Source organism: Ochotona princeps, chromosome 15, assembly GCF_030435755.1.
Source record: "Ochotona princeps isolate mOchPri1 chromosome 15, mOchPri1.hap1, whole genome shotgun sequence".
Taxonomy (NCBI): Eukaryota; Metazoa; Chordata; class Mammalia; order Lagomorpha; family Ochotonidae; genus Ochotona; species Ochotona princeps.
Window position 1 is genome coordinate 44,862,808 of NC_080846.1, and position 24,626 is coordinate 44,887,433.

A 24,626-nucleotide genomic window follows, 5' to 3' on the forward strand; every position below is an offset into this window, starting at 1 on the left:
GCTGGCCCTAACTTCCATATTTAAAATAATGTTTAAAAAATCCCTCTCTTGCTTAAGAGAATTATCTATGTATTTTTAAAGGCTATAGATCTCCAAAGGAACATTTAGGTATTTTTCCCCAAATGTTATTTGTAAATTCTTTTCTATCTGCATTATTGATTTGACTAATGGAAGGAAATTGGTTGTTTTTTTTTTTTTCCTGTTAATGTGTATGTGGATGGTATTTTCTGTTTTAGTAATGGAGCTTGCTATCTGGAATAGCCATGCTTAAGAAAGGTGAAGGTTCATCCCCCAGATAACAGCATGGTATTTACATCATTTCGTTTTTTCTTAAGATGTATCTTCAGTTTCAGTTTTAAAACATGAAACCCTAAATTATATTATTTAAAATACCCTGTCCTAAACATTGGCTCAAGTTAGAAGCATTACAGAATATATGCATTTTTTTCTTTTTTTTTTTCTTTTTTTTTTTGACAGTCTTTACAGTTAATTGGAGTACAAATGTTCAAAAGGTATAGGAGGGGTGGGGGGAATCCCAGTGCCTATAAAACTGTGTCACATAATGCAATGTAATCAATAAAAATAAAAATTTAAATAAAAAAAAAGCTATAGGAAAGTGGGTAAGACTATTATTTCCACATTTTTTTTTCCTGTATCTGGGGTAAAGGGGGAGGTAAAGGGAGATGCACCACCCAATCTCCCTCCCATCCCAGGTCCTTATGTAGAGCATGCTCCGAGGGTCTTGCTCAAGTGGTTTTGATAATTCAACAGTTATGAATTGCTGCCAATCTTGCCATTCCAAGCACGATGAGGTTGCTGAAGAATCCACTGATTTACCTAGTCCATCTTAGAATCTCCATTTTCCCAGTTTTTCACTGCCAACATATGGCCGGGGCAGCTGATTAATTTGTTCTGTCCTCTGTCTTTTCATGGTTAGGGTTCTGAATCCAGCAGTTCGATTGGGGAGATCCCCAAAGAAATTTTGTCTGAGGTGATCCCAGGCCAGAAAAGATATGCATTTTTAAGGATTTATTTATTTTTATTAGAAAGGCAGATTCACAGAGATAAGAAATAAAGAGAAAGATCAATCTGCTGATTCTCTCCAAAGGCTACAACAACAGGAGCTGAGCTGATCCAAAGGCAGGAACCAGAAGCTTCTTTGGGGTCTCCCACACAGGTGCAGGGTCCCAAGGCTTTAGGCCATTCTCTACTGCTTTTCCAGGCCACAAGCAGGGAGTTTGATGGGAAGTAGAACAGCCGGGACACGAACCTGGTGACCATGAGGGAGGCTGGTGCTTGCAGGGGGAGGTTTAGCCAATTGAGCTGTCACTGCAGTCACTGGTAAATAGGAGGAATATTTATTAATTATGCGGTTAAATTCCAACACTAGTAACATGAAAAGATTGATCAATAAGACCAAAGGTAGGGCTCTGTGCGGTGGCCTAGTAGCTAAAGTCTTCACCTTGAACATGCCAGGATCCCAAATGGGCGCCGGTTCTAATCCGGACATCCCTACTTCCCATCCATCTTGTGGTTGACAGTCGGCTAATAAATCCACAACCTTAAATATAGTATCTCTTCTGGGCTTTTATTAAAATATATTTCCTGAGGCCAGTGTTGTGCTGGTGTTGCCCCAGTCTGCAATACTAGCATGCTGTTTGAGCTTCCAATTTTTTTTTTTAACTTCATGGCTATTTTGTAGTCAATTGAAATAAAGAAAATTGTATAGTAAGTTCACTCCCTTTACATCTGTTGGTCTTTCTTTTGATGGGTGTGTTTTCTTTTTATTTTGTGCTTGGTTGCTATTGTATATAAATACATCTATACTATTATACAAAAAACCTTAACATTATTGTTTTTAAAACATTTTACTATTTGTAATAGATTATCTCAATCAGATGTATGTCAGTGGAAAATATTACAAGCCTTTAGACAGGTAAATTTATTAATCTATGTCTTCCCTGCTGCTGATTTATAAAAAAAAAAATAGATATTAAATAATATCGTTTGAAGACACTCATAAAACCTTACTTTTCCTATTAGGCTTCTGTAGTTGCTGGATAATAGTAGCACTGTAGAAATAAAATCCAGGGTGTTTTTTTCAGAGGCTGCCTGTGATAGGAAAATGCTTAGTAATGACAAAGGCACGCCCTCCAACTCAGAGGCCATTTTGTACTATAGTTCTTCAGCAGAAACAAGTGGTAATCATCAAAGAAAGAAGTATATGGATCAGAAAAGAATATGGGCAAGAAGCAATATATTTTTCAGCTAGGATAAGTGGAGAAATTACAATCATGCTGTCTGTGAGTAACTCAATGAGTTGGACCAATTTTTATGGATTCTTTTAACTTAATCTTTTTTATTCTTTGACTGGATATAGCTTTGCTGATATTGAGGAGCAATTAATGCTTGGATTTGATTCTTCTGCTCTAGTAATTTAGTAATTATATTGAAATGAGTAAGCTCCAAAAAGTATGCCTTTTTGTTTTACATATTTAAATTTGCAGGGTTCTATCTTATCATATCTAAGACTTAAGGGTAGGAGAGGCAGTAAGTGGTTAAATTGTCCTTTCCAATTACATACTGAGTTAAAAATACGTGAGATGTGTAAAATTCACTATCTTAGCAATCTAATGAATAGGGTAGGAGAAACTTATTTTCTGTTGTAAGGTTTCATTCATTTTCACATTTTAGTTCTTCAAGTAGCTTCTTCCTTAAAAATTGAGAAAATTGCTGCTTCATATAATGTGATAATGACTTTCTTCTACATCAGTGTGTTTTATGGTATCCTGATGCTAGCCTACAGAAATTCAGAAATAGTAGCATTAACAATATAGTGATGTATTTTTTCTGTAATCCCCCCATTGCTGTTTCAAGTGTAATAATCATCTTTTAACTATAGCTGTAAGGTACATATATTCAAATAAAAAAGTTTTTTTTTACAATAACTAATGCATTATTTCTTTTTGTTTTAATTACATTGCATTATGTGACACGGTTTTATAGGCACTGGGATTCTCCCCACCCCTCCCCAAACCCTCCCCCCATGGTGGATTCCTCCACCTTGTTGCATTACCATAGTTCAAGTTCAGTTGAGATTCTTTCATTGCAAGCATATACCAAGCATAGAGTCCAGCATCTTATTGTCCAGATAAAGTTCAACAGCTTGTTGGGGAGACCATTTCTGGTCTGAAGGTAGAGCCAGCAGAGTATCATCTGACAGAGTATTATTTCTAAGTAAATAATAATATTCTATAAAATTTCATTATAGGTGCCATTTCCTTAAAGATTTATTTTGAATAAAACCTCTTATAAAGATTGTGTTGCTATGTTAGATGCTTCTGAAAGTTTATGGCTTGACTTATACTCTGCACAGTGCTACAGAAATTAGAATTTGATACACATTTTTAACAAAAATTATCATAAATAATTTGATAAATTCTTCAATTTAGAAATGGAAACATAAGCCTTTGGTTCTTTGAGTCAGGATAAAAATAGGTTTTTATGAGTGGGAAGTGGAATGATTGAGTTACTGGTTAGATCTTGCACAGCTTCAGTGTTCTGTACTCACACAGCCTCATCTGGAAGCAGTGTGCCTGTCTTTTCAGCTTGCTTTTTATATTTAACACAGGCTGCACAGTCTGCAAAACTTGGAGCATCTGATAGCAACATTTTAAGTAAAGATTTGTGTAGTAGTTGATTTGGATTTTTGGTTTTTATATAGCAAAACACATAGGATTCTTCTCATGATTCACTAAAGTAGCAATAGTTTATTTTTTTGGCATGTATTTTTTAAGGATCTTTTTAAAAAATATATATTTGAAAGTCAGAGTTACAGATTGAGAAAGGATCATCCATTTTCTGGTTCACTCCCAGGATGGTCACAGCAGCCAGGGCTGGGCCAGGTCGAGGCCAGGTGCCCGAAACTTCATCTGAATTTCTCATGTGGTTGTAGAGGCCTAACCATTTACACCCCGTGTTAAAAACAGACCTTCAAGTTACACAGGAGCATCAGGTCTGCCTTAATCCCCTTTTTCATGGCCAGCTCATTCCCCTTTTCTCTGCAGAAGCAACCACAGTTTTCCTTTGATATGTTTCTTCCTGATCATTTCTAATCAGTTATATTTCCATATATGTATACATGCATGTGACATACACAAGTATATTGTATAATTTGATTCTATGTGTTTTCTTGAAACATAAATACGGTTCTTAAGTGGTTGTGGTGCTCAGATATCTTGTATGTATATTTTGTCAGAATATTATAGAGCAATTGATTAGATGCCCAGTGATGATGTTACAGGAATGCTGGGATTTATACGTTTGTTTCTTTATACCTATATTCCCATAATAGTGCAATATTTGTTTCCCCACATCCAGTGTGTACTGACTTACTCAAATTTATTGCATAATGGGAATTGAATTTTCTCTCCACTTCCAAAAAGACTTTTCTTGAAAACCCACTAAGCTAGGTTTAAAAGTAATTAGAAAGAATAGAGTACTGTGCTTTTAAATACTGTCCAAGAAACTCTGTCCATTTGTCACCTTTGGAACCTGAGACACATTCTCTTACTGAACTCCCAAGTATGAGTTACAGCTCATATAAGTAATATAATTAGAAATAAATGTAGATATTATAAAAAAAGATGTTGATTTACTTGGAGGTTTTGTTTGTTTTCTTGATCTGCTAAATACATTTTCAGTTTCAAATTCAATGTCTGGTTAAAGAACAAACTATTCATAATATTACGTTACCGCAGTTGACTGAACTGATTAACTCAGAATTGTTTGCAATACAGTAAGCTAGATGGTAACACTGGCTCTATCAGGTTGCGTAGGTTCATACCCTTCCCCTTTTTTTTTACCATCTGTTATGCTGGACCATCCAAGGGTGGCCAATTTCTCCAATTCCTGTTGATAATTTCAGCCTCAAGAATTGCAATTTTTCCAAGATGTACAGGTTCTTTTACCCTTCATTGAAACAACATGTCCAAGTCAGGCATTGTTCCTGAATTCATCAGTTTCTTGCGAAGCACACAAAAAACAAACAACAAAAGAAGTATAGGGAAAGATGGACAGAAATGAATCAAGGAAAATAAATTGAACCAGGGTGCTAGTAATAGACCAAATACTGCAGCCACAGAGAAAGTTTTCCAAATGGTCTGCGAACACACTCGCCTTCAAAGTGGTGCTGTGGTTCTGGATGCCATCAAGCTGTCTGCTGTGTAAAGGGCCTTTTACTTGCCCATAGCCTTTGGCCTCTGTTTTTTCAGAGTGATTCTCACAGGGAGTTGAGTCATAATGAGTTGTGTCTCTAATGGCAGTTTGAAAGCATGAGTATTTGTTGCTGCAGAAGATACATTAGCATCCAGATGTTAGCCTTGGAGGGAAAAGTCCAGACCCAAATGGTACCGTTTGTATATTGACAAGTGGTTATCTGTATAGATAGCTGGCTGTCAGCAAAAGTGAGGTAACAAGCCTGCTTGCTAGCCATCAACCACCTGGCTTAGTTACAGATGCAAACCTACACCATTCATTCTCTGGTGGGGAAAAAGAAGTATTGAGCAGAATCACAGACTTAGCAGCCCCCCTGGGTATCCCATAACTAGAGGAAGGAAAAAAAAAAGAAGGAAAATGCTCAGAAATGGGCAGTTGGATAATGTGCATGGGAAAGCAGCAGGAGATGGCCCAAATACTTGGGTTCCTGCTAGCCACAGGAGATACCTGGAGGGAGTTTGAAGCTCTTAGCTTTAGTCTGACCTACTCTTGGTGGTTGTGGCCTCTTAGGAAATAAAAGAGCAAATGGAAGAGGTTGGGGTTAAAGGTGTGTTCCATGAAATCATAATGGAAAACTTCCCTAATCTAGAGAAAGAATTGGGAAACAACACCCTGAAGGGCACAGAACTCCCAACAGGCTTGACCGAAAGTGATCTTCACCACAATGCATGATAATCAAGCTCTCTTCAATTGAACATAAATTCTTCAGTGACTCATAGATCATTCAGTAGCATCATTTTCTTCAAGAACGTTTTTTAAATATATTTTTCTTTTGAATTTTTAATTATGTGATACAATTTCATATAGGCTGGGATCCCCCCCAAACACCCACCCCCTGACAGATTTTCTCCATTTTACTACAATGGTGTAGTCCTCAAGAAGGTTTTTGATTTTCTTTTTTATTTCTTCAGCGACATATTAGTCATTCAGTAGCATGTTGTAACTTTTTGGTGTGTTCAATTTGTTCTTTTGTTCCTGTTGTTGCTTTTGTTTTGTGGCTTTTCATATAAGGGGATGTACAGTAACTGTGTAATGGAGACTGTCATATCCAGTAGCATGTTATTTAACTTCATGGCATTGTATATTTCTACTTTTCTTCCTGTTGTTGATTTTCTATTGTGGCTTTTCATTTAAGGGAATGGATAGTAACTGTGTAATGGGGACTATCATATCCAGATGTAAGGATACAATGCAGTATGTATCTCTACTTCCAGACAAAGATGGATTCCCAGTGAAATTGTTTACTGTATCTTGACAATAGGATACTGGACTCTCTGCCAATGTCCATGCCTACACTGATGGACATATGACTGTGTATGAAGAATTATACTATAGTAATGATATAGAGGAACTCAGAGAGGGGGGAGGGAATTGAGGAGAGAGAAAGGAAAATCCTAGGGCCTATGGAACCATATTATAAAATAATAATGATAATAAAAAAGTAAAATTTTAAAAAGTTTAAAGGATTAAAAGATAAAGAATTTTAGAAGGGAAAAAGATATTGTGCTTTCTTTGGGGATGGTAAAGAGGAAGTCATGAAACCTGTAGATCAGACAAACACCAGTTCTTTATGACCTTGGAAGCATTGCCATTTTCTAAAATATATTCACGGAAAATTCCTGGGTTGTGCTTCCAGGTTCAAGCAGCTATGAACTGGGGAGTGCTTGACCTAGTACTTAACATTCTGCATGGGATGCCCACATCACATAATCAAGGTGCGGGGGTTCAAGACCTGGCTCTGCTTCCTATTCTGCCTTCCTGTCACTATGTACCCTGGGATACTGCAGATGATGATCCAAGTAGTTGGTTTCCTTCTGTAGGCATGGGAGACCAGTACTGAGTTCCTGGCTCCTGGCTTTGACCCAGTCTAGCCATTTGGGGAGTGATTTGGAGGCACTGGGAGAATGATATGAAACAACTTTTAAAGAAATAAAGTAGGAGTGGGTATTTTGCACAGTGGCTACGGTGCCACTCAGAATACCTTCATCTCATTGAATTGTCTGGGTTCAAGTCCTAACTCCACATCTGATTCCATCTTCCTGTTAATGAGTACCGTGGGAGGCAGCAGATGAGAGGCAAATCCTTGGATTCTTGACTCCCACATGGAAGAGCCAAACTGAGTTCTCAGCTTCTTAGTTTGGGTCCGCCTCAGCGCAAGCAGTTACAGCCTGTGGAGGAATGAACTTTGCATTTGCTGTCTCTTTCTCTGCCTCTCGAATAAGCAAAATTAATAAACAGATGTTAAAATTACTAAAATAGTGTTGGTTGCCTTTTTGGGGAGAGTGGGATTAATGAAAAGGTAAAGTTATTTCTCATTTTGTATCTTTTTGTAGCACTTACATTTTTATTTATTTGTTTAATATTTGTTTATGTATTTGAAAGGCAGAGTTAGAGGGAGAGAGGTAGAGGTCGAGACAGGGGGAAGATCTCTCCAGGTACTACTTCACTTCCCAAGAAGCTGCAGTGGCCAGGGCGAGGATACACCAAGACAAGGTGCTTTTTCCTGATGTCCTAAGGGTGGCAGGGGCCCAAGAACTTGGGTCAATGGCTGCTGCTTTCCCAGGCAGATTAGCAAGGAGCTGGACCAGAAGAGAAGCAGCTCGGATCTCTCAACCTTTGCCATATGCTATGCATCAACACTGGCATCTCAATTTTTAATTCAGTAGTGAAAAAGACAATCCATGAAGTTGAGCAGTTGAGCTTAGTTTCGTAGATGAAAATAGGTTAACTTTTTCTTGTATAGCCCCAGCGAGAAGTTAATGACAGAAAATTAATAAAGGAACTCTAGTGTCTGACACACTAGTACTCTGTAAATATTTGCTTAGTAATAAATGAGAAAATGATTATATGCTGGCCAGGTAATCTTTTTACCAGAATGCTGTGAGCACTTAGTCATTAGTGTCTGCAAGACAGAGAAACAGTAAGTAAGGAACTGGTCAGAATGTCCCCTGCAGTTGTAATAGCTACATTGTTACTTTTCTGTAAGAGTTTACAGCTCCAGAGATCACCTCTTTTGAAAAAGATAAGATAAAGGGTGTGTGGAGGCTAGTATGAAAGGAGGATTGAGGGTTCAGATCAGGACAGGGGAAGTCACAAGGGGAAAGTAGAAAGAAACATTGTAACAGTGACTGTTGCAAGATATGGATGTGCTGGATTGTGGGTGTATAGGGGCTTCCTCAGTATCCTCCAGGGATTTCTCCCAGAGTCCTGTAAAGTTAACGGAATCAGCAGGTGCTCAAGTTTCCTACATAAAATGGCTTAGTGTTTGCACATGGCTTATAGAAATCCTATCATTTAAATAGTCTTGGTTATTTATCATGTCTGTTTCAATGTAAATAATAACAAAAAAGTCAGTGCACTCATTATAGGTGTAATTATTTTCCCGATTTTTTTGTCTGCATATGGGTTGAATCTACAGATGGAAAACTCTGATAAGGCAGGCTAACTGTGTTGACATGGATAGTGTGTCAGTACCCAATGGAAACCATTTATGAAGGTGCCATTTGAGGAAGAGACTTGGTTTATTTAGATACGTAACTTTCCTTGTAACTATCTATGACCCAGACAGGTAGAGATTTTTTCCCCATGCTATCACCCCCCGCAAGAAAAGTGTTTTAAAGGAACCTGTTTTGAAAACTAAAGTTCAGTTAAATGAACATGAAGTACATATAGAAGTAATCTAGTAGTTTAACTCAGAATTTTACAGGTTTAAAACTTCAATCCTTATTAAAGTGAATATGAGATAATATCAGAAACTAATTTTCAGGTATTTTACCTACTGTAATGATATGTTTGAGCCTCTTTAAAGTTTCATATTGACCATCTTTGGTGGATGATTCTTTTGGAAACTACATGAAGTAGCAAAAGCAAAGGAGTTGAATGAGCCGTTTTCACATAACACTTGTTCAGCAAAAATGTGGGGATTTCCTGTATATTTTTGTTTATTTTTATTGGAAAAATATGTTTCAGCCCCTAAAACAATCCTAACACAACCAAAGGCTCTTGGCTGTGTTTCATGTAGCAGAATATTTCTGGTGTTATGATTTTTTTTTGTCAGCTAAAATTTACAGGAATAGTGAACCACAAGGATTTCCTGAGGCAGAGCTCCCACATGCTGCTTCTGAGGTTTCTCATATTTCTGTTGGCGACAATAACATTCTCCAAAACTTCAAAATTATAGCTGGAGTCCAGTGCTAATGATTTCTCTTCAAAAAACAACTTCACTAAAACGGTTGTGGTTATATTTTGCTTGAACCAGGGGAAAAAGTTGTAACAGAAAAAATTACCTGTTACTACCTACTGTGCCTTCCACCCCCACACACACCAAAATATCCTTCCTAAGCTGCCATCAGCCAAGAATAATATTTGTAATATGAAAAATAAGTATTTCTGTATACTTAATAGTTAATAAGTGTCACATCCACAAATCTCTAAATATGTAAGTGGTCAGGATAGTTTTCAATAAGATGATCCACCTTGCTATAGAAAAAAAAATTACGATATTCAGACTTTTTTTGCCTTTTTCTCTTTGATTCTCATGCATGTATGGAGTACAAAAATTTCACCAGTGTGGCCTCATACTCTACATTGAAATTCACTTTTCAAAATGATCAGTTTGGGCCCGGCATGGTGGCCTAGCGGCTAAAGTCCTCACCTTGAACACACCGGGATCCCATATGGTCGCCAGTTCTAATCCCAGCAGCTCCACTTCCCATCCAGCTCCCTGCTTGTGACCTGGGAAAGCAGTCAAGGACGACCCAACACCTTGGATTCCTGCACCCATGTGGGAGACTTGGAGGAGGTTTCTGTCTCCTGGCTTTGGATCGGCGCAGCACCTGCCTTTGCGGTCAGTTGGGGAGTGAACCATCGGAGGGAAGATCTTTTTTTCTGTCTCTCCTCCTCTCTGTACATCTGCCTTTACAATAAAATAAATAAATCTTTTTTAAAAAATGATCAGTTGCAATCCCAGAGCCTATGAAACTGTGTCATAAAATAAAATGTAATTAATTTAATTTAAAAAAATGATCAGTTGCTGAGTTTGGGTGTGACTGTTCTAAATTGCTGCTGTAATCAGGAAAGACTACTAAAATGGTTTTCCCTTTCCAACTGAGTAGTGGTCAAAGACTTGTTTATGTTTTTCCCCCCGTAAATTATAAAATAAACAATAAACTGCAACACACAGCACACTAAATTCAGACGCAGTTATAAGAATTTCCTAGCCTTCTATTAGGCAAAGCAAGTAATCATTTACAAAAATGTAAAACAGTACACTTTTCTCAATAAATATTCTTCAATTTAGGATTATTTTAATTAGAAAAATCTTGTTTGGCTAGCAGCGTAGCGTGGCAGGCTAATCCTCCACCTGCAGCACTGGCATCTCGTATGGGTGTTGGTTTGTATCCCAGCTGCTATACTCTGCTTCCAGCTTCCTGCCTGGGTCCTGGGAAACCAGTGGAGGATGGCCCAAAGCTTTGGGATCCTGCACCCATGCGGGAGACTCAGAGGAGATTCCTGGCACCTAGCTTCAGATTCACTCAGCTCTGGCCATTGAGGCCATTCATGTAATGAACCAGCAGATGGAGGATCTCTGTGTCGCTTGTCTATAAATATGCTTTTCCAATGGGAAAAAAAATCTTTAGAAAACTTGTTGTTTACATTAACATTGTGATGGACTTGCTCCCTTTTTTTTCTTTCTTTGTTTAAAGATTCATTTCATTTTTATTGGAAAGTCAGGTATACAGAGAAGAGGAGAGTCAGAGAGGAAGGTCCTCCATCTGTTGATTTACTCTCCAGGCGGCCGCAATGGCCGGAGCTGAGGCAGTCCAAACTCAGGAGCCAGGAGCCTCTTGCGGTTCTCCCACACAGGTGTAGGGTCCCAAGGCTTTGGGCCATCCTTGACTGCTTTCCTAAGCCACAAGCAGAGAACTGGATGGGAATTGGAACTGCTGGCGCCCCTATGGGATCCTAGTGCGTGCAAGGTGAGGACTTCAGCCACTAAGGCCATGGTGCCAGACTTGACTTAGTGATATTTTTAAGTAAAATATTTTAATCTTTTTAATTTCTAATGTGACAAATATCATTAGACATCTACATAAACAAAACTTTGTGGGGGCCCTGAATAATTTTCAAGAGCGTAGGGACTCTTAAAGCCAAAAATTTTGAAATTTTCTGCTGCAAAATATGGAATCCTGAAATCTGTCAGAAGAAAAAGAGCGATAAAAATTTATGTCACAAACATCTTTTGCATTGTGAAGAAATAATTTCGCCAAGATCTCTGTATTCTTTGAAACTGCTCATGTACTCACTACAAGGCTGATGAGTTCATCCTGTCTGACACTGAAGTATTTAACCAAGAGATAATTTGTTTTTCATTTGTCTGTTGCTAAAATTTTAAATTTTTTACTGGCTTCTAAGTGATTGAAGCACAAAGTAAAAAAATACAGTGAAATACATTCATTTAATATCTGGGTTTACATGTATTAGGAAATGACATGATTTGTGCTGACACCAAAAAATAGGAAAGTACAAATAGAAATCCAGTAATGAATGTCTAGAAATTTATTAGACCTGCAGTGCATTCATCCCCGATCTGCTAAGATTGCCTTCTATGAGACTGTCAAATACTTGGTTACCTGAAGCCATGAAACTAAACGCAGTGATTGCCTTGGCAAGCCATAGTTCCCAACTGTAAATCAGGGCTTCTTTTCAAAAATGAAAGTGATGAAACTTGTTACTGCAGGTGGAGAAGAGACAAAAGCTATAGCCGCTTCATCCGTAATTACATAGCACAAATGAATATGTCACACTTTCAAAAAAAAAAAAAAAAGCCATGCAAAACCTGCCAAAAAGTTAATGAAAAGTTTTCTGTTTGGAGAAAAGGCAGAATGGGCTGTTAGATGGGCTGTTAGTAGAATAACTTTATCACATGACACTGTTGGGCATTATCTGTAATACTTGGGGTGAAAAATTAATGCTGCCATTTTCAGTTATGGTGATATAAGCTGAATATGTTGAATATGTATACTCTCCTGCAGAACGATGTGGCAAGCCAAGTATTGGCTGCCCTTCCTTTGATTTTTCTTCTTCCTCTTTTTTTTTTAAAGATTTATCCATTTTTACTGGAAAAGTCTGATCTACAGGGAAAAGGAGAGACAGAAGTTCTTCCATATGCTGGTTCACTCCCTAAGTGACAACAAGGGCCGCAATGGCTAGAGCTAATCCAAAGCTAGGAGCCAGGAACCGCCTTGGGGACTCCCACGTGGGTGTAGGGTTCCAAGTCCTTGGGCCATTCTCTACTGCTTTCCCAGTCCACAAGCAGGGAGCTGGATGGGAAGTGGAGCAGCCAGAACACAAACCAGTGCCCACATGGGATCCTGGTGCATTCAAGGCGAGGACGTTAGTCACTAGGCCACCATTTCTGAACCAACCCCTTTTTTTTGAAATATTTATTTTTATTTTTATTGGAAAGGCAGATATGTAGAGAGGAGGAGAGACAGAGAGGAAGATCTTCCATCTGATGGTTCACTCCCCAAGCTGCCACAATGACTGGAGCTGAGCCAATCCAAAGCCAGGAGCCAGGAGTTCTTCTGGGTCTCCCACACGGGTGCAGGAACCCAAGGCTTTGGGCCATCCTCCACTGCTTTCCCAGGCCACAAGCAGGGAGCTGGATGGGAAGTGGAGCCGCTGGGACTAGAACCGGAGCCCATATGGGATCCTAGTGCGTGCAAGGTGAGGACTTTAACCACTACGCTATTGTGCCTGGCCCAGGACCCCTTTGTTGATCATTTTAAAAGATATCTCTGATCAGATGGTGCACTCTGTCATTTCGTGAGCTGTGACCTGACATGGACAAGGGGAAAGAACCCTGAAACCAGGCATGAAGCATCAGCAGTTCTGCATGCAATAAAAAAGGGCAGGACTGTTCACTGAGTGCTGTGAGCAGCCAAGAGTATGCCTGTGCATCGTGACCATGTACTCAGGACACACGTTAAGGCTGCTGGGTCACCTTTGCCCCAGTCCCATCATTTTGTATGACTGGTGAAGAAAAATGGTTTTTATATTTTTAAATGGTGGAAAGAATATCAAAGGAATGAAATTTTCTGGCACATGAAATACATATTAAGTTCAGATTCATCTGTCCATCAAGTTTGGTTGGAACATAACCTTGCTCATTAGTTTCTGTACATGCTGTGACTTGTTTTTGCACTACAGAAGAGGATATGCTTAGTTGTGACACAGACCATATGGAGCTGCACAGTCTAAACTATTCACTATCTGGCTTTCTACAGCAAAAATTTGCTGACCCTAAGATTGAGTAAATTCACTTTGATCCATCTTATTTGTTGTTCTTCCCCATGGGAGTTCATTTGAAGAAAGGATTTGACTGGCTTGAAATCAGGGTTCTGTGTGTGTGTGTGTGTGTGTGTGTGTGTACACGCTTAAAGTATGTAAACTTTTTGAAAGTTCAGCCCTAACAGATGGATTGGAGTTGTTGTGATGGTTTTTTGCTTGTGAGTTCTTGTTGTTTTGCCACCCTGGTGGCAGGGTGTGATTCACAGTTCAGTTTGAAAGTATGTACTGAGTAGTTCACAGCAATATTTGGACATACATTATAGATGATAAAAGATTAGCCATTTATGCCATCAAAGGTTTTTAAATCCAGAAGAGGAATAAAAAATATTTCTCTCCATAATTTTTTGAATATTTTTTTTCTTAAAAGATTTACTTATTTTTATTGGAAAGGTCAGTTTACAGATAGAGAGACATAGAAAGATCTTCTGTCTGCTGGTTCACTTTCCAAATGACCGCAACAGCCAGAACTGAGCTGATTTGAAGCTAGTAGCCACAGGCCTCTTCCAGGTCTCCCACATGGGTGCAGGGTCCCAAAGCTTTGGACCATCCTCGACTGCTTTCCCAGGCCACAAGCAGGGAGCTGGATGGGAAGTGTAGTAGCCAGGGCACAAACTGGTGCGCAGATGAAATGCTGGTACTTGAAGGTAGAGGATTAGAACGTTAAGCCACAGCATTGGCCACTGAGTACTGTTCTTAAATGAAAGATTGAACATAATTTAAAAGAAAGATATTTGGCTCAAATTACTGTTCTCTCAAACTGATAACCAGAGGATGGCTACCAGTCCAGCAAATTCTCTTTCTCATTTTTCATACTCAAGAACATTGTTTTGTGAAAATTTGTCTCTAATTTAGCAATGTCTCCTGGTTCCATAGCAACTAGTACGTTTCTGTAGTTGTTACTCTGCTAGGTATCTCTGTACTAAACTCTAAGTTAGCTGGTTTGGTGTCTACCTCACCAGACAAATGAGAGAATACTAATTTTTAAGGAACCCAGACATCTAAACCATTAGACTACAATAGCATGTCCATTTTGAGATGCTTTGTTTGTTTTTGTTTTTGTTTTGTTTTGTTTGTTTTTCGGTTTCCTTGTTGACTCATTTGAGAGAAAGAGTAAACAAGAATACTCCCTTGTCCTGATTCACCACCAAACTGCTTGCAGCCTGCCAGGATGAGAGCTAGGATCCAGAAACTCAACCTCAGGCATTCTGTGTGGGTAACAGAACCCAGTTACCTGAGCCATATTGCTGTCTCCTAAAGTCTACATTAGTAGGAAGCTGGGATCAACGAGCCAGAAATTGAAGCCAGATACTCCAATATGAGGCTTAGGTGACTTGTCTAGTGTCTTAATTGCTACACTAAATGCCCACCCTATTTTTTCTCTTGGTTAGTATAACATTTCAGAGCATTGACTTTGACCCTGATTTTATCAATCAATCCTGCTTTCTTTAACCTAGGAAATCTGTTTTCTCAGCTATGAGAATTAACAGAAATGGTAATGATGATAATGATGCTTTTTAGAGTTTGTTGAAACCTTATCTGAGATGTTGCAAATAAAATAACTTAGTAACCAGCTAGGTACAAGTTGGAAATACCAAAATGGAATCCATGTATCAAACCTTAATAAAATGAAGCCACAGAAAGCCATGCAAGGAAGACTCTAGGCAAGTATACCTGTAACAGGAGCTGCCAGAGTCTTTCCCAAACTGGAATTTTCTAGTGAAGTTAGTTCCACAAAGACCTTCTCCTGGCAACAACCAGTACCACTGGTGACCAAGGGTTACCTTCTGTGTGAAGCCCTTTTACTCAGTGGTCTTTGTTTTAGGCAGTCTACTAATGGTCTTTTCTTTGCTTCCCGCCGCATCCATGTATCATTGGTCCCCCATGCATCCTGGTGTGTCAGATTTGTAAACCCTTGCGCTTCTAGAATAAAATGTTTGTCTTGAAAAGACATTCTGTATTGATAAATTTTGGTTGGCAGCTGTGTTGAAGATTGTTTTATCTTACAGAACCTAACTATAGCAGTCATAACGGTTTTATATTGAATTTGGCATTGAAAGCTATACTGATCTTGAAACTTGCTTTATTTTGTATGACTCTTTTACAGAATTCTCCACTTTACCAGTACTTACAGGATTTAGGACACACGGACTTTGAAATATGTTCTTCTTTGTCACCAAAACCAGAAAAATGCACAACAGAGGGACAACAAAAACCTCCTATAAAAGTAGAACCAAAAGTAAGAAAGCATGCTCATTGTTTATGGCTTAATCTTTTGTTCTTTACCTTAATGACTGTTTAAACTGCTTTTGCCTTTACCTATACAATACAGACAGATGAAATGTCCTTCCTCACATTGTTAAGATTTCTTAGAAATGTAAATTGGAGATATATGCATGTGTGTGTTTGGGATATATATCCAGAGGGAGCTAGTAAATATCCCATAGTTGATGCACAGCATTTAGAGGCTGATACTCAAAGGACTCCATTAATTTGATTTTATACAAGGCACTTACTAGAGTCACTTGTGTTCTACTTGCTGTATTTACTAAAATAACAAAATATTCAAGTAAATTTCAGTTTTGATCAAAGGAGTTCTAATTTAAATGGGGGAAAATAAGCATTTTGTCTCATTCTTTGTGCTGTCTGGCATTTATTTATTTATATAATTTATGTATTCATTTATTTTATTGGAAAAGCAGTTTTACAGAAAGAAGAGGCAGAGAGAAAAATCTTCCATCTATGGCTCATACCCAAATGGCTACAACCGCCAGAGCTGAGCTGATCTGAAGCCAGGAGCCAGGAGATCCTCTTCCAGGTCTCCCAGATGGGTGCAGGGTCCCAACGCTTTAGACTGTCCTCTGCTTTCCCTAGCCATAAGCACGGAGCTGGAAAAATTAATAAAATAGCTTACTGCCTTAGTATTATTGAAAGAAATAGTGTTTGAGTACTTGCATTATCCAGATGTTTTCATTCTGAAAGAAATACTATGATCATATGGAAAGAGATAGCATATAGGATTCTCAAAATAAATGAACTATAATAGAGTGACTTCTGGCCACTCTTCAAAATCAGATTTTTAGCCTCGTTGCAGACCTATTGAATCAGAATCTTTGCTTTGGGGGCCCTGGAATATGTTCTTAATTAAAATATCCAGGTAATTATGACATGCAATTGCATTTGGAAACTAACAAGGGAAGGAAACATTGACAGGACATGTAACTTGGGTGATTCTTTGTTGTCTTTTTCTGGAAAAAAATTTAATTAATTAGGGATAGCTTATTTGCATTTATATGCTATTTGTGGTTTAATAATCCTATGCAATATAATTAATCTCTTTCAGCAAGGCATCCTGTTAAAAGTAACACATACTGTCAGAAGTTGGATTTTCTCTCCCCAACACAGTAAGAAAAATGACTTACTTCACAAGTTGGTGAGTGTTCATTTTACTTCTTTTTGTCATTTCTCATGGCTCCACTTCATTAATGAGAGATTCAATGATTGAAATTTGTTTTGCTGCTGATTTGGCCAATGATTTATTTTTATTGGAAACTTCTGAAATTACGTGGAACCTTTAAATTTGGGCTTACCTGTGATTTTCATAACCCTTTTATTAGACAATTTAGAATATTCTGATAGTTACTAAGACTTTGTTAAATAATATAGTCCTACCACCTGCTTCCATTGACAGGTATTCCTCTTTTAGCAAAGGGAATGCAAATCTATTAATTGGATCAGTTCAGTCTCACAGTACTAATAAATCACAGAATTCCCCAAACATTAAAATAGTGAACATCGCAGATCTTTCTGGTTTCTGGGACACTTTCTTTGCTTTTTTTCTGTTCTCTGCTGTAATGTTTGTGTTGCTTGACCCTTTATGCTAGGGGATGTGCTTCAACCAAATCCAGGCAGTATAGCTAACAAGTCTGAAGTTACTAAGTTCTGGTAACCCCAGAAGGAAGAATCAGGTTAAGTCAAGCAAATTTCAGGATTCTCTGCTGCCTGCACTAGAACCTTAAAATTTAACATTTGTAAAGAGCTTTTTTACAAGTGCCTTCACATTTTGATTTGGTACACTAACCAACACTAAGAGGTTTAGTGTATTTTGCCACTCAGAAAGCCAATGTTAGTTAATTTTGCCTTAGTAAGCTATTGAGTGAACTGTTCAAATCCATTGAGGTTGAGACCCATGTTGTATGCCACAGGCTAAGCCTCTGCAGTGCTAGCATCCTAACTGGAGTGCCCATTCCAGTCCTGGACATTCGGCTTCCAATCCAACTCCTTGCTAATGCACCTGGGAAAAGCCGCAGAACATGGCCCAAGTACTTACGCTCCTGCCACCCACTTGGAGATCTGGAGGAGGCTCCTGGCTTCAGCCCGACCAAGACCCAGCCTTTGCAGCTGCTAGGGTGATCCAGTAAAGAGACAGTGGATCTCTCTGTTTCTATAATTCTTCCTTCCAAATAAATAATTTTTAAAAATGTTTTTAAAGTGAATGTTGAAGGCCAAATGCAATGGCTCAGTTGGCTAATCCTCCCCTTGCAAACATCGCAACCAATGGGGGTGCCTGTTCATGTTCCAGCTGCTCTCTTCCCATCCAGCTGCCTGCTTATGGCATGGGAAAGCAGTCAAGGATGGCCCAAAGCCTTGGAACCCTGCACCCGTGTGGGAGACCCAGAAGAGGCTCCTGAATCCTGGCTTTGGACCAGCTCGAATCTGACCATTGTGGTCATTGATTGGAGAAACAGCGGATGAAGATATTTCTGTCTCTCATTCTCTTTGTCTCTCTTTTTCCAATAAAAAATAATTCTTTAACAACAACAACAACAAAAAAGAATGTTGTGGTAAAAATATCTGGAATTTGAAGAGTGATTTCCTGATTCCAAAGCTCATATTACCTTCCTTAGTTGATTTTGATTATCTTTTGACAGAGTAGAATTACTTCTAAAGCAATCCAGATTTCATCTTTGTAGAACGATTATTGAGGTCAGTGCGATGTGTTGTCATCTGCATAGACCATCATCTTTATCCAGGTGGCACCATCCTACTCTTCAATGATGGCTAGAACTGTGTTAAGATATTTGGATCTATATACACTTCTTCGTGGTTTAGTCATAGTCTGTATGTATAGACCAGATATTTTCATTTTTGGTTCTTTGTCACTAGCCACATTTTCATGTAATTTTCTGTTTCTTTTTTAAAGATTTACTTAAGATTATCAAAACAGAGCAGAGTAGAAGGAAAGGGAGTGGAAGGGAGGAAAGAGAGATCTTCCATCGGCTAGTTCAACCCCCAAATTAGAGCTGAGTCTATCCAAAGTCAAGAGCCAGGAGCTTCTTCTGGCCTTCCATGTGGGTGCAGGGGCCCAAGTACTTAGGTCATCCTCTGCTGCTTTCCCAGGTATGTTAGCAGTGAGCTGGATTAGAAATGGAGCAGCTGCAAATGTAACCAGCACCCATATGGTATGCTGGTGCTGTATGTGGTGGTTTTACCTGCTACACTGCAACAATGGACCCTCATGTCACACTTCCTCATAAAGTGCCAAATTCTGTGTCCATAACTTTTGTGCCTATATTATAGAGAATTGTAGAAATACCTAATAGCTAATCAGTTAAAGAAAAGAAATTCCCCATTTGTCTGTGGTATAAGACTGAATTTTCCCCTTGATTGTTACATGATAAATTTTTCTTGGCTATATAGATACTGAAACTGTACCTCTTTCCTTTTATAAAATATTGACAGTTACTTCATGATATCTGAATATTTTAGCACTTTTTATTTAAAGATTTATTTGATCATTTGAAAGGCAGAGTTTCAGAGAGAGAAATCTTAGATCTTCTGACTCACTCCCGAAATGATTGCAAATACCAGGAATAAGCAAAGTTGAAACCGGTAGCCAGAAGATTCTTCCAGATTTTCCAAATAGGGATCGAAGCATTTAGACCATCCTCCACTGCTTTCCCAAACCCATTAACAGGGAGTTGAATAAAAGGTGAAGCAAATGGGACAGGAATCAGTGCCCAAATGGGATGCCAGCATTGCAGATGGTAGGTAGCTGCACATGCTAGACCGCAATCTATTGACCCCTTCATTTTTCTTTTCTCTTGTTTTTTTATTTTTTATCTCTCTCTGCGTATTTATTTGTTTATTTTAAAGGCAAGGTTGACAGAGATCTTCCATCTGCTGGTTCACTGTCCACATGCGCCCAACAGCTGGGACTAAATCAGGCCAAAAGCAAGATCCTAGCATTCTATCCAGGTCTCTGTTTAGGTATCAGGAATCCAAGTACTTGATCAAAGTAGTGTTATATGAGTACTGACTTCCCCTGCTTTCCCAAGTGCATTAGCAAGAAGCTTCATCAGAAGCAGAGCAGCCCCGGCTGTAAACCAGCATTTTCATCTGGGATACCAACCTCACAACTGGCAGCTTAACCTGCTGCACAATAGTGCCCATTCTGCATTATTGGTGCAATAGAAACGGTACTGGTAACAGCACTTTTTAAAGCACTTTTATCCTGCAAAGTATCTAGACAAGTTAACTCATTTGATCTTCTTATCAGCCTTATGTAACAGTGCCATAATATTAAAATCTGTGTAAGGTCATCGAAAAAGACACCTGAATAAATTCCCTTCTTTATTTTCATGAGAAGAAAGTAGAAATCTCCTTATACTTTGGCTGCACTTTTTCATATCCTTTCATTCCAACCAAGGAGAAATCTTCCTAAATTACTTTTTTGTGTCTCTTCCATATTTCAGTCCTAAAAAAGATCTCATATTCATCAAGTCAAATGCAAATTAATTGCTTCAGCATTAACAAATCTTTATAATTTGGCCCTAACCTATCTTTCCAGGATTGTTCAGGGCTATTTTCACTAGTGAATTCAGTCTTCCCTTTCCTTCATTCCGTATTTACTCTGTGTGTGTACTACTACACTCTGGTGGCATTCTTTTGGATTTTCTCTTGGCCTGTTGTAATCTTTCCAGTAAGGAATCCTAGCTTTTCCTCAAGATTTTGTCCAAAACTTTAGCGTTTGAAAGCTCTTATTTATCTATATGCTCTGTATTCAGAAAGTTTTTTGTGTTGTGTTCAATGTTTGTCTTCTTTATTGTGTTTAATTGTTTTCATATGTAGTAAGATCACACCTAATATTTGTATATTGCTTACTCTATCACAGTATTGTATAGATGATGACTTCTTTAATCCTTGCAACAACCCAGTAAAGTAGGTACTACAAGTTTACTTCAGAAAGTTCACAGAGAGCTATAATTAGAAGTTAAAATTGGGCCCGGCGGCGTGGCCTAGCGGCTAAAGTCCTCGCCTTGAACGCCCCGGGATCCCATATGGGCTCCGGTTCTAATCCCGGCAGCTCCACTTCCCATCCAGCTCCCTGCTTGTGGCCTCGGAAAGCAGTCGAGGACGGCCCAATGCATTGGGACACTGCACCCGTGGGGGAGACCCGGAGGAGGTTCCAGGTTCCCGGCTTCGGATTGGCGCGCATCGGCCCGTTGCGGCTCACTTGGGGAGTGAATCATCGGATGGAAGATCTTCTCTGTCTCTCCACTGTGTATATCTGGCTGTAATAAAATGAATAAATCTTTAAAAAAAAAATAGTACCTCAGGTCAACATCTTCAATTAATGAATTAGTATTTTTTTTTTAGTATTTTTTTTAAAGATTTATTTATTTTTATTACCAAGTCGGATATACAGAGAGGAGGAGAGACAGAGAGGAAAATCTTCCATCCGATGTTTCACTCCCCAAGTGAGCACAACAGCCGGTGCTGTGCCGATCTGAAGCCGGGAACCAGGAACCTCTTTCCGGTCTCCCCCACGGGTCCAGGGTCCCAAAGCTTTGGGCCGTCCTCGACTGCTTTCCCAGGCCACAAGCAGGGAGCTGGATGGGAAGTGGAGCTGCCGGGATTAGAACCAGCACCCATATGAGATCCCAGCACGTTCAAGGCAAGGACTTTAGCCGCCAGGCTATGCTGCCGGGCCCATGAATTAGTATTAACTAGACAAGTATATTAATCTTCAGTTACTGTACGGCTGAGTATTATAAAAGTTGTATTCACATCTGGTGGCTCAACCTTATGCACCTCAATCTTTATTATTTTACCTCCATCAAATTGAAGATCAATTAGACTAGTATGTCTTCTTGGAGCCTGAACTGAAATTAAGCACCTCTAGATTCTATTGGAATTAGGAGCTCAACATTTTTTACAGTGTTGTGTATGTATTAATACCTCTCTTCCGGTATTTTACTGGCTAGGATATTGGATTCCGACTCGACTCACTACATACCATCCTGCAACAGGAAGTCCTTTTACAAGAGGATGTGGAGCTGATTGAGCTACTTGATCCCAGTATCCTGTCTGCAGGGCAACCTCAACAACAGGAAAATGGACACCTTCCAACACTTGGCTCCCTGGCAACCCCTAATATTTGGTACTGTCCAGAAAATCTCTCTCCTGTCTGCTTACATACAGAGCATTACCATTACTCTAACTATAATATTCTGCATAATATAGACATTCTAAACATGCCGTGTATTTAGTATATAATTAATGTAATACTATACCAGAGCCAAAAAAATTGCTTTTCCGAGGTAATTATTATTTAAAATTAAGCTGGAAAAATTGCAATTTAACTGTTACCTCTTTCCAATTCAGCTTAGCAACCCAGCGAGTAAACTCCTCCCCACTCAAAATCCCTTACCCCCCATATACCTGTGCTTGTTTATGCAAACCTAACTAATTATTTATGCTCCCTTAGACTGATAAATTATACCATAACCACATTGTAGAGCCACCCAGAGTAGCACAGGACATGGAAATACACAAGGCAACTCTCTCTGGGTTGGGTGAGGAGAGATGGTAAGAAACACAGTTTTTTAAAAGACTTGTATGGGTGGGAGAAGACATAATTTAGTTATTCAGACTATCCTAAAAAATGTCAACACTAAATATTTGAGTGTGATTCAGAGTCTTAGCCCATAATCTATGGGGGGATGAAAAAGAGGTGTTAAATAGTAGAAAGGGATTATATGTAAAGAATTGTTATGTCCTCTGCAAATTAAGAAAATGAATTAAGTCACTGCTGCTCAAGCTGTTGCACTCAGAGTCATTGGCCTCAGTGCTCAGAATTTTGTCTTGTCAGACTGGCATGTTTCATACTGTAATAAGTATCATGTTTGTTACTCAGATGTCATCATAAGAAAATAAAGCATCTTGGGCCCGCCGGCGTGGCCTAGCGGCTAAAGTCCTCGCCTTGAAAGCCCCGGGATCCCATATGGGCGCAGGTTCTAATCCTGGCAGCTCCACTTCCCATCCAGCTCTCTGCTTGTGGCCTAGGACAGTAGTCGAGGACGGCCCAAAGCTTTGGGACACTGCACCCTTGTGGGAGACCTGGAAGAGGTTCCTGGTCCCGGCATCGGATTGGCGCGCACCGGCCCGTTGCGGCTCACTTGGGGAGTGAATCATCGAACGGAAGATGTTCCTCTCTGTCTCTCCTCCTCTCTGTATATCCGGCTTTCCAATAATAATAAAATCTTCAAAAAAAAAAAAAAATAAAGCATCTTATACTGCAGAATAGAGGCATTTAAGATGCTGCTAAAAGGAACTGTGGAGATTCAGAATTTACTCTTTTACTTTTAAGCTTTTTTAATCCACAAATGTGATTATGCAACTATGAATACTAAAAATGCTTTTATACTTTGTGTTAATAAATTTAAGTATATAGTGAGGTTTGGCTTTATGATATGATTAGAATCATCTGGAAAAAAGCGAATTTCAAGAGCAAATACGGTCAATAAATTTTTTTTAAAAAATATTTATTTTTATTGCAAAGTCAGATATACAGAGATGAGAAGAGACAGAAAGGAAGATCTTCCTTCCGATAATTCACTCTCAAAGTGACCGCAACGGCCAGTGCTGTGCCAATCTGAAGCCAGGAGCCTCTTTTGGGTCTCCCATGTGGGTACAGGGTACCAAGGCTTTGGGCCGTCCTCGACTGCTGTCCCAGGCCACAAGCAGGGAGCTGGATGGGAAGTGAAGCAGCTGGGATTAGAACCGGCGCCCATATGAGCTCCTGGCGCATACAAGGCGAGGACTTTAGCTGCTAGGCCACGGCACTGGGCCCTAGGACCAATGCGCTGGGATCCCATATGGGCGCCGGTTCTAATCCCGGAAGCTCCACTTCCCATCCAGCTCCCTGCTTGTGGCCTGGGGAAGCAGTCGAGGACGGCCCAAAGCTTAATAAACAAATCTTAAAAAAAAGAGAAACTTTTCTACCTGTGGTTTCCTTTGCAGAATGTCTCTAACATTCTCCAAGTGTTGCTGATACTGTTTTATGGGTAGTCTCAAATGCATCCCCTCATGCCACCTTCCTTCTTACATGTACACATTTTTAAGTAACCCTGCATTACTTATAAGGTAAGTTTTACTCTATTAGATTTAGAATTGATGTGAATAAAATTTTTTTTGATATTTCAAATTAAAGCAGTAAAACACCAAACTTTGTTGAAATCATGGTCTGTGCCAAATATATGGTTTTAAAATTAAACTTAGATAGCTATTCAAAACAATTACTCTTCAACTATACACTCCTTCTCGTGTTTACATTTTATTGTTTCTGTTTTATTTTTGCATGATTATTTACATTATTATGTATTGTTTACATTTCATTATTAAAGTGCTTACATTGTATTAGAGTGGTTTATGAAGATACATATTTCTGACATCATTTCACTGAATCTGTTCACTGGCAAGTAGCTAGAGACTTGCAGACTACAAAGGCACTTTAGAAAGTTCATGGAAAATGAAAATAAATAACTATTTGGGCCCAGCGCAATAGCATAGCAGTTAAAGTCCTTGCCTTGAACGCACCAGGATCCCATATGGGCAATAGTTCTAATCCAGGCTGCCCCGCTTCCCATCCAGCTCCCTGCCTGTGTCCTGGGAATGCAGTCGAGGACTGCAGTCCCAAGATTTTGGAACCTTGCACC

General features: G+C 39.1%; 1 protein-coding gene across 2 annotated transcripts in view; it reads left to right on the top strand.

Moving 5' to 3' along the window:
• Positions 1-2,111: 2,111 nt before the first annotated feature.
• Positions 2,112-24,626, top strand: part of VEZT (vezatin, adherens junctions transmembrane protein) — a 52,068-nt gene continuing 29,553 nt past the window's right edge. Inside the window, exons 1-4 of one of the 2 annotated variants that reach the window (XM_058673281.1) lie at positions 2,112-2,303; positions 15,734-15,865; positions 16,970-17,059; positions 21,894-22,069. In XM_058673281.1, the coding sequence (XP_058529264.1) occupies positions 2,136-2,303; positions 15,734-15,865; positions 16,970-17,059; positions 21,894-22,069 (566 nt within the window). In that variant the 5' untranslated portion in view covers positions 2,112-2,135. Of the gene's footprint in view, positions 2,304-15,733; positions 15,866-16,969; positions 17,060-21,893; positions 22,070-24,626 lie in introns of those variants that run through there. The other variant, XM_036492405.2, reaches the window with a different exon arrangement.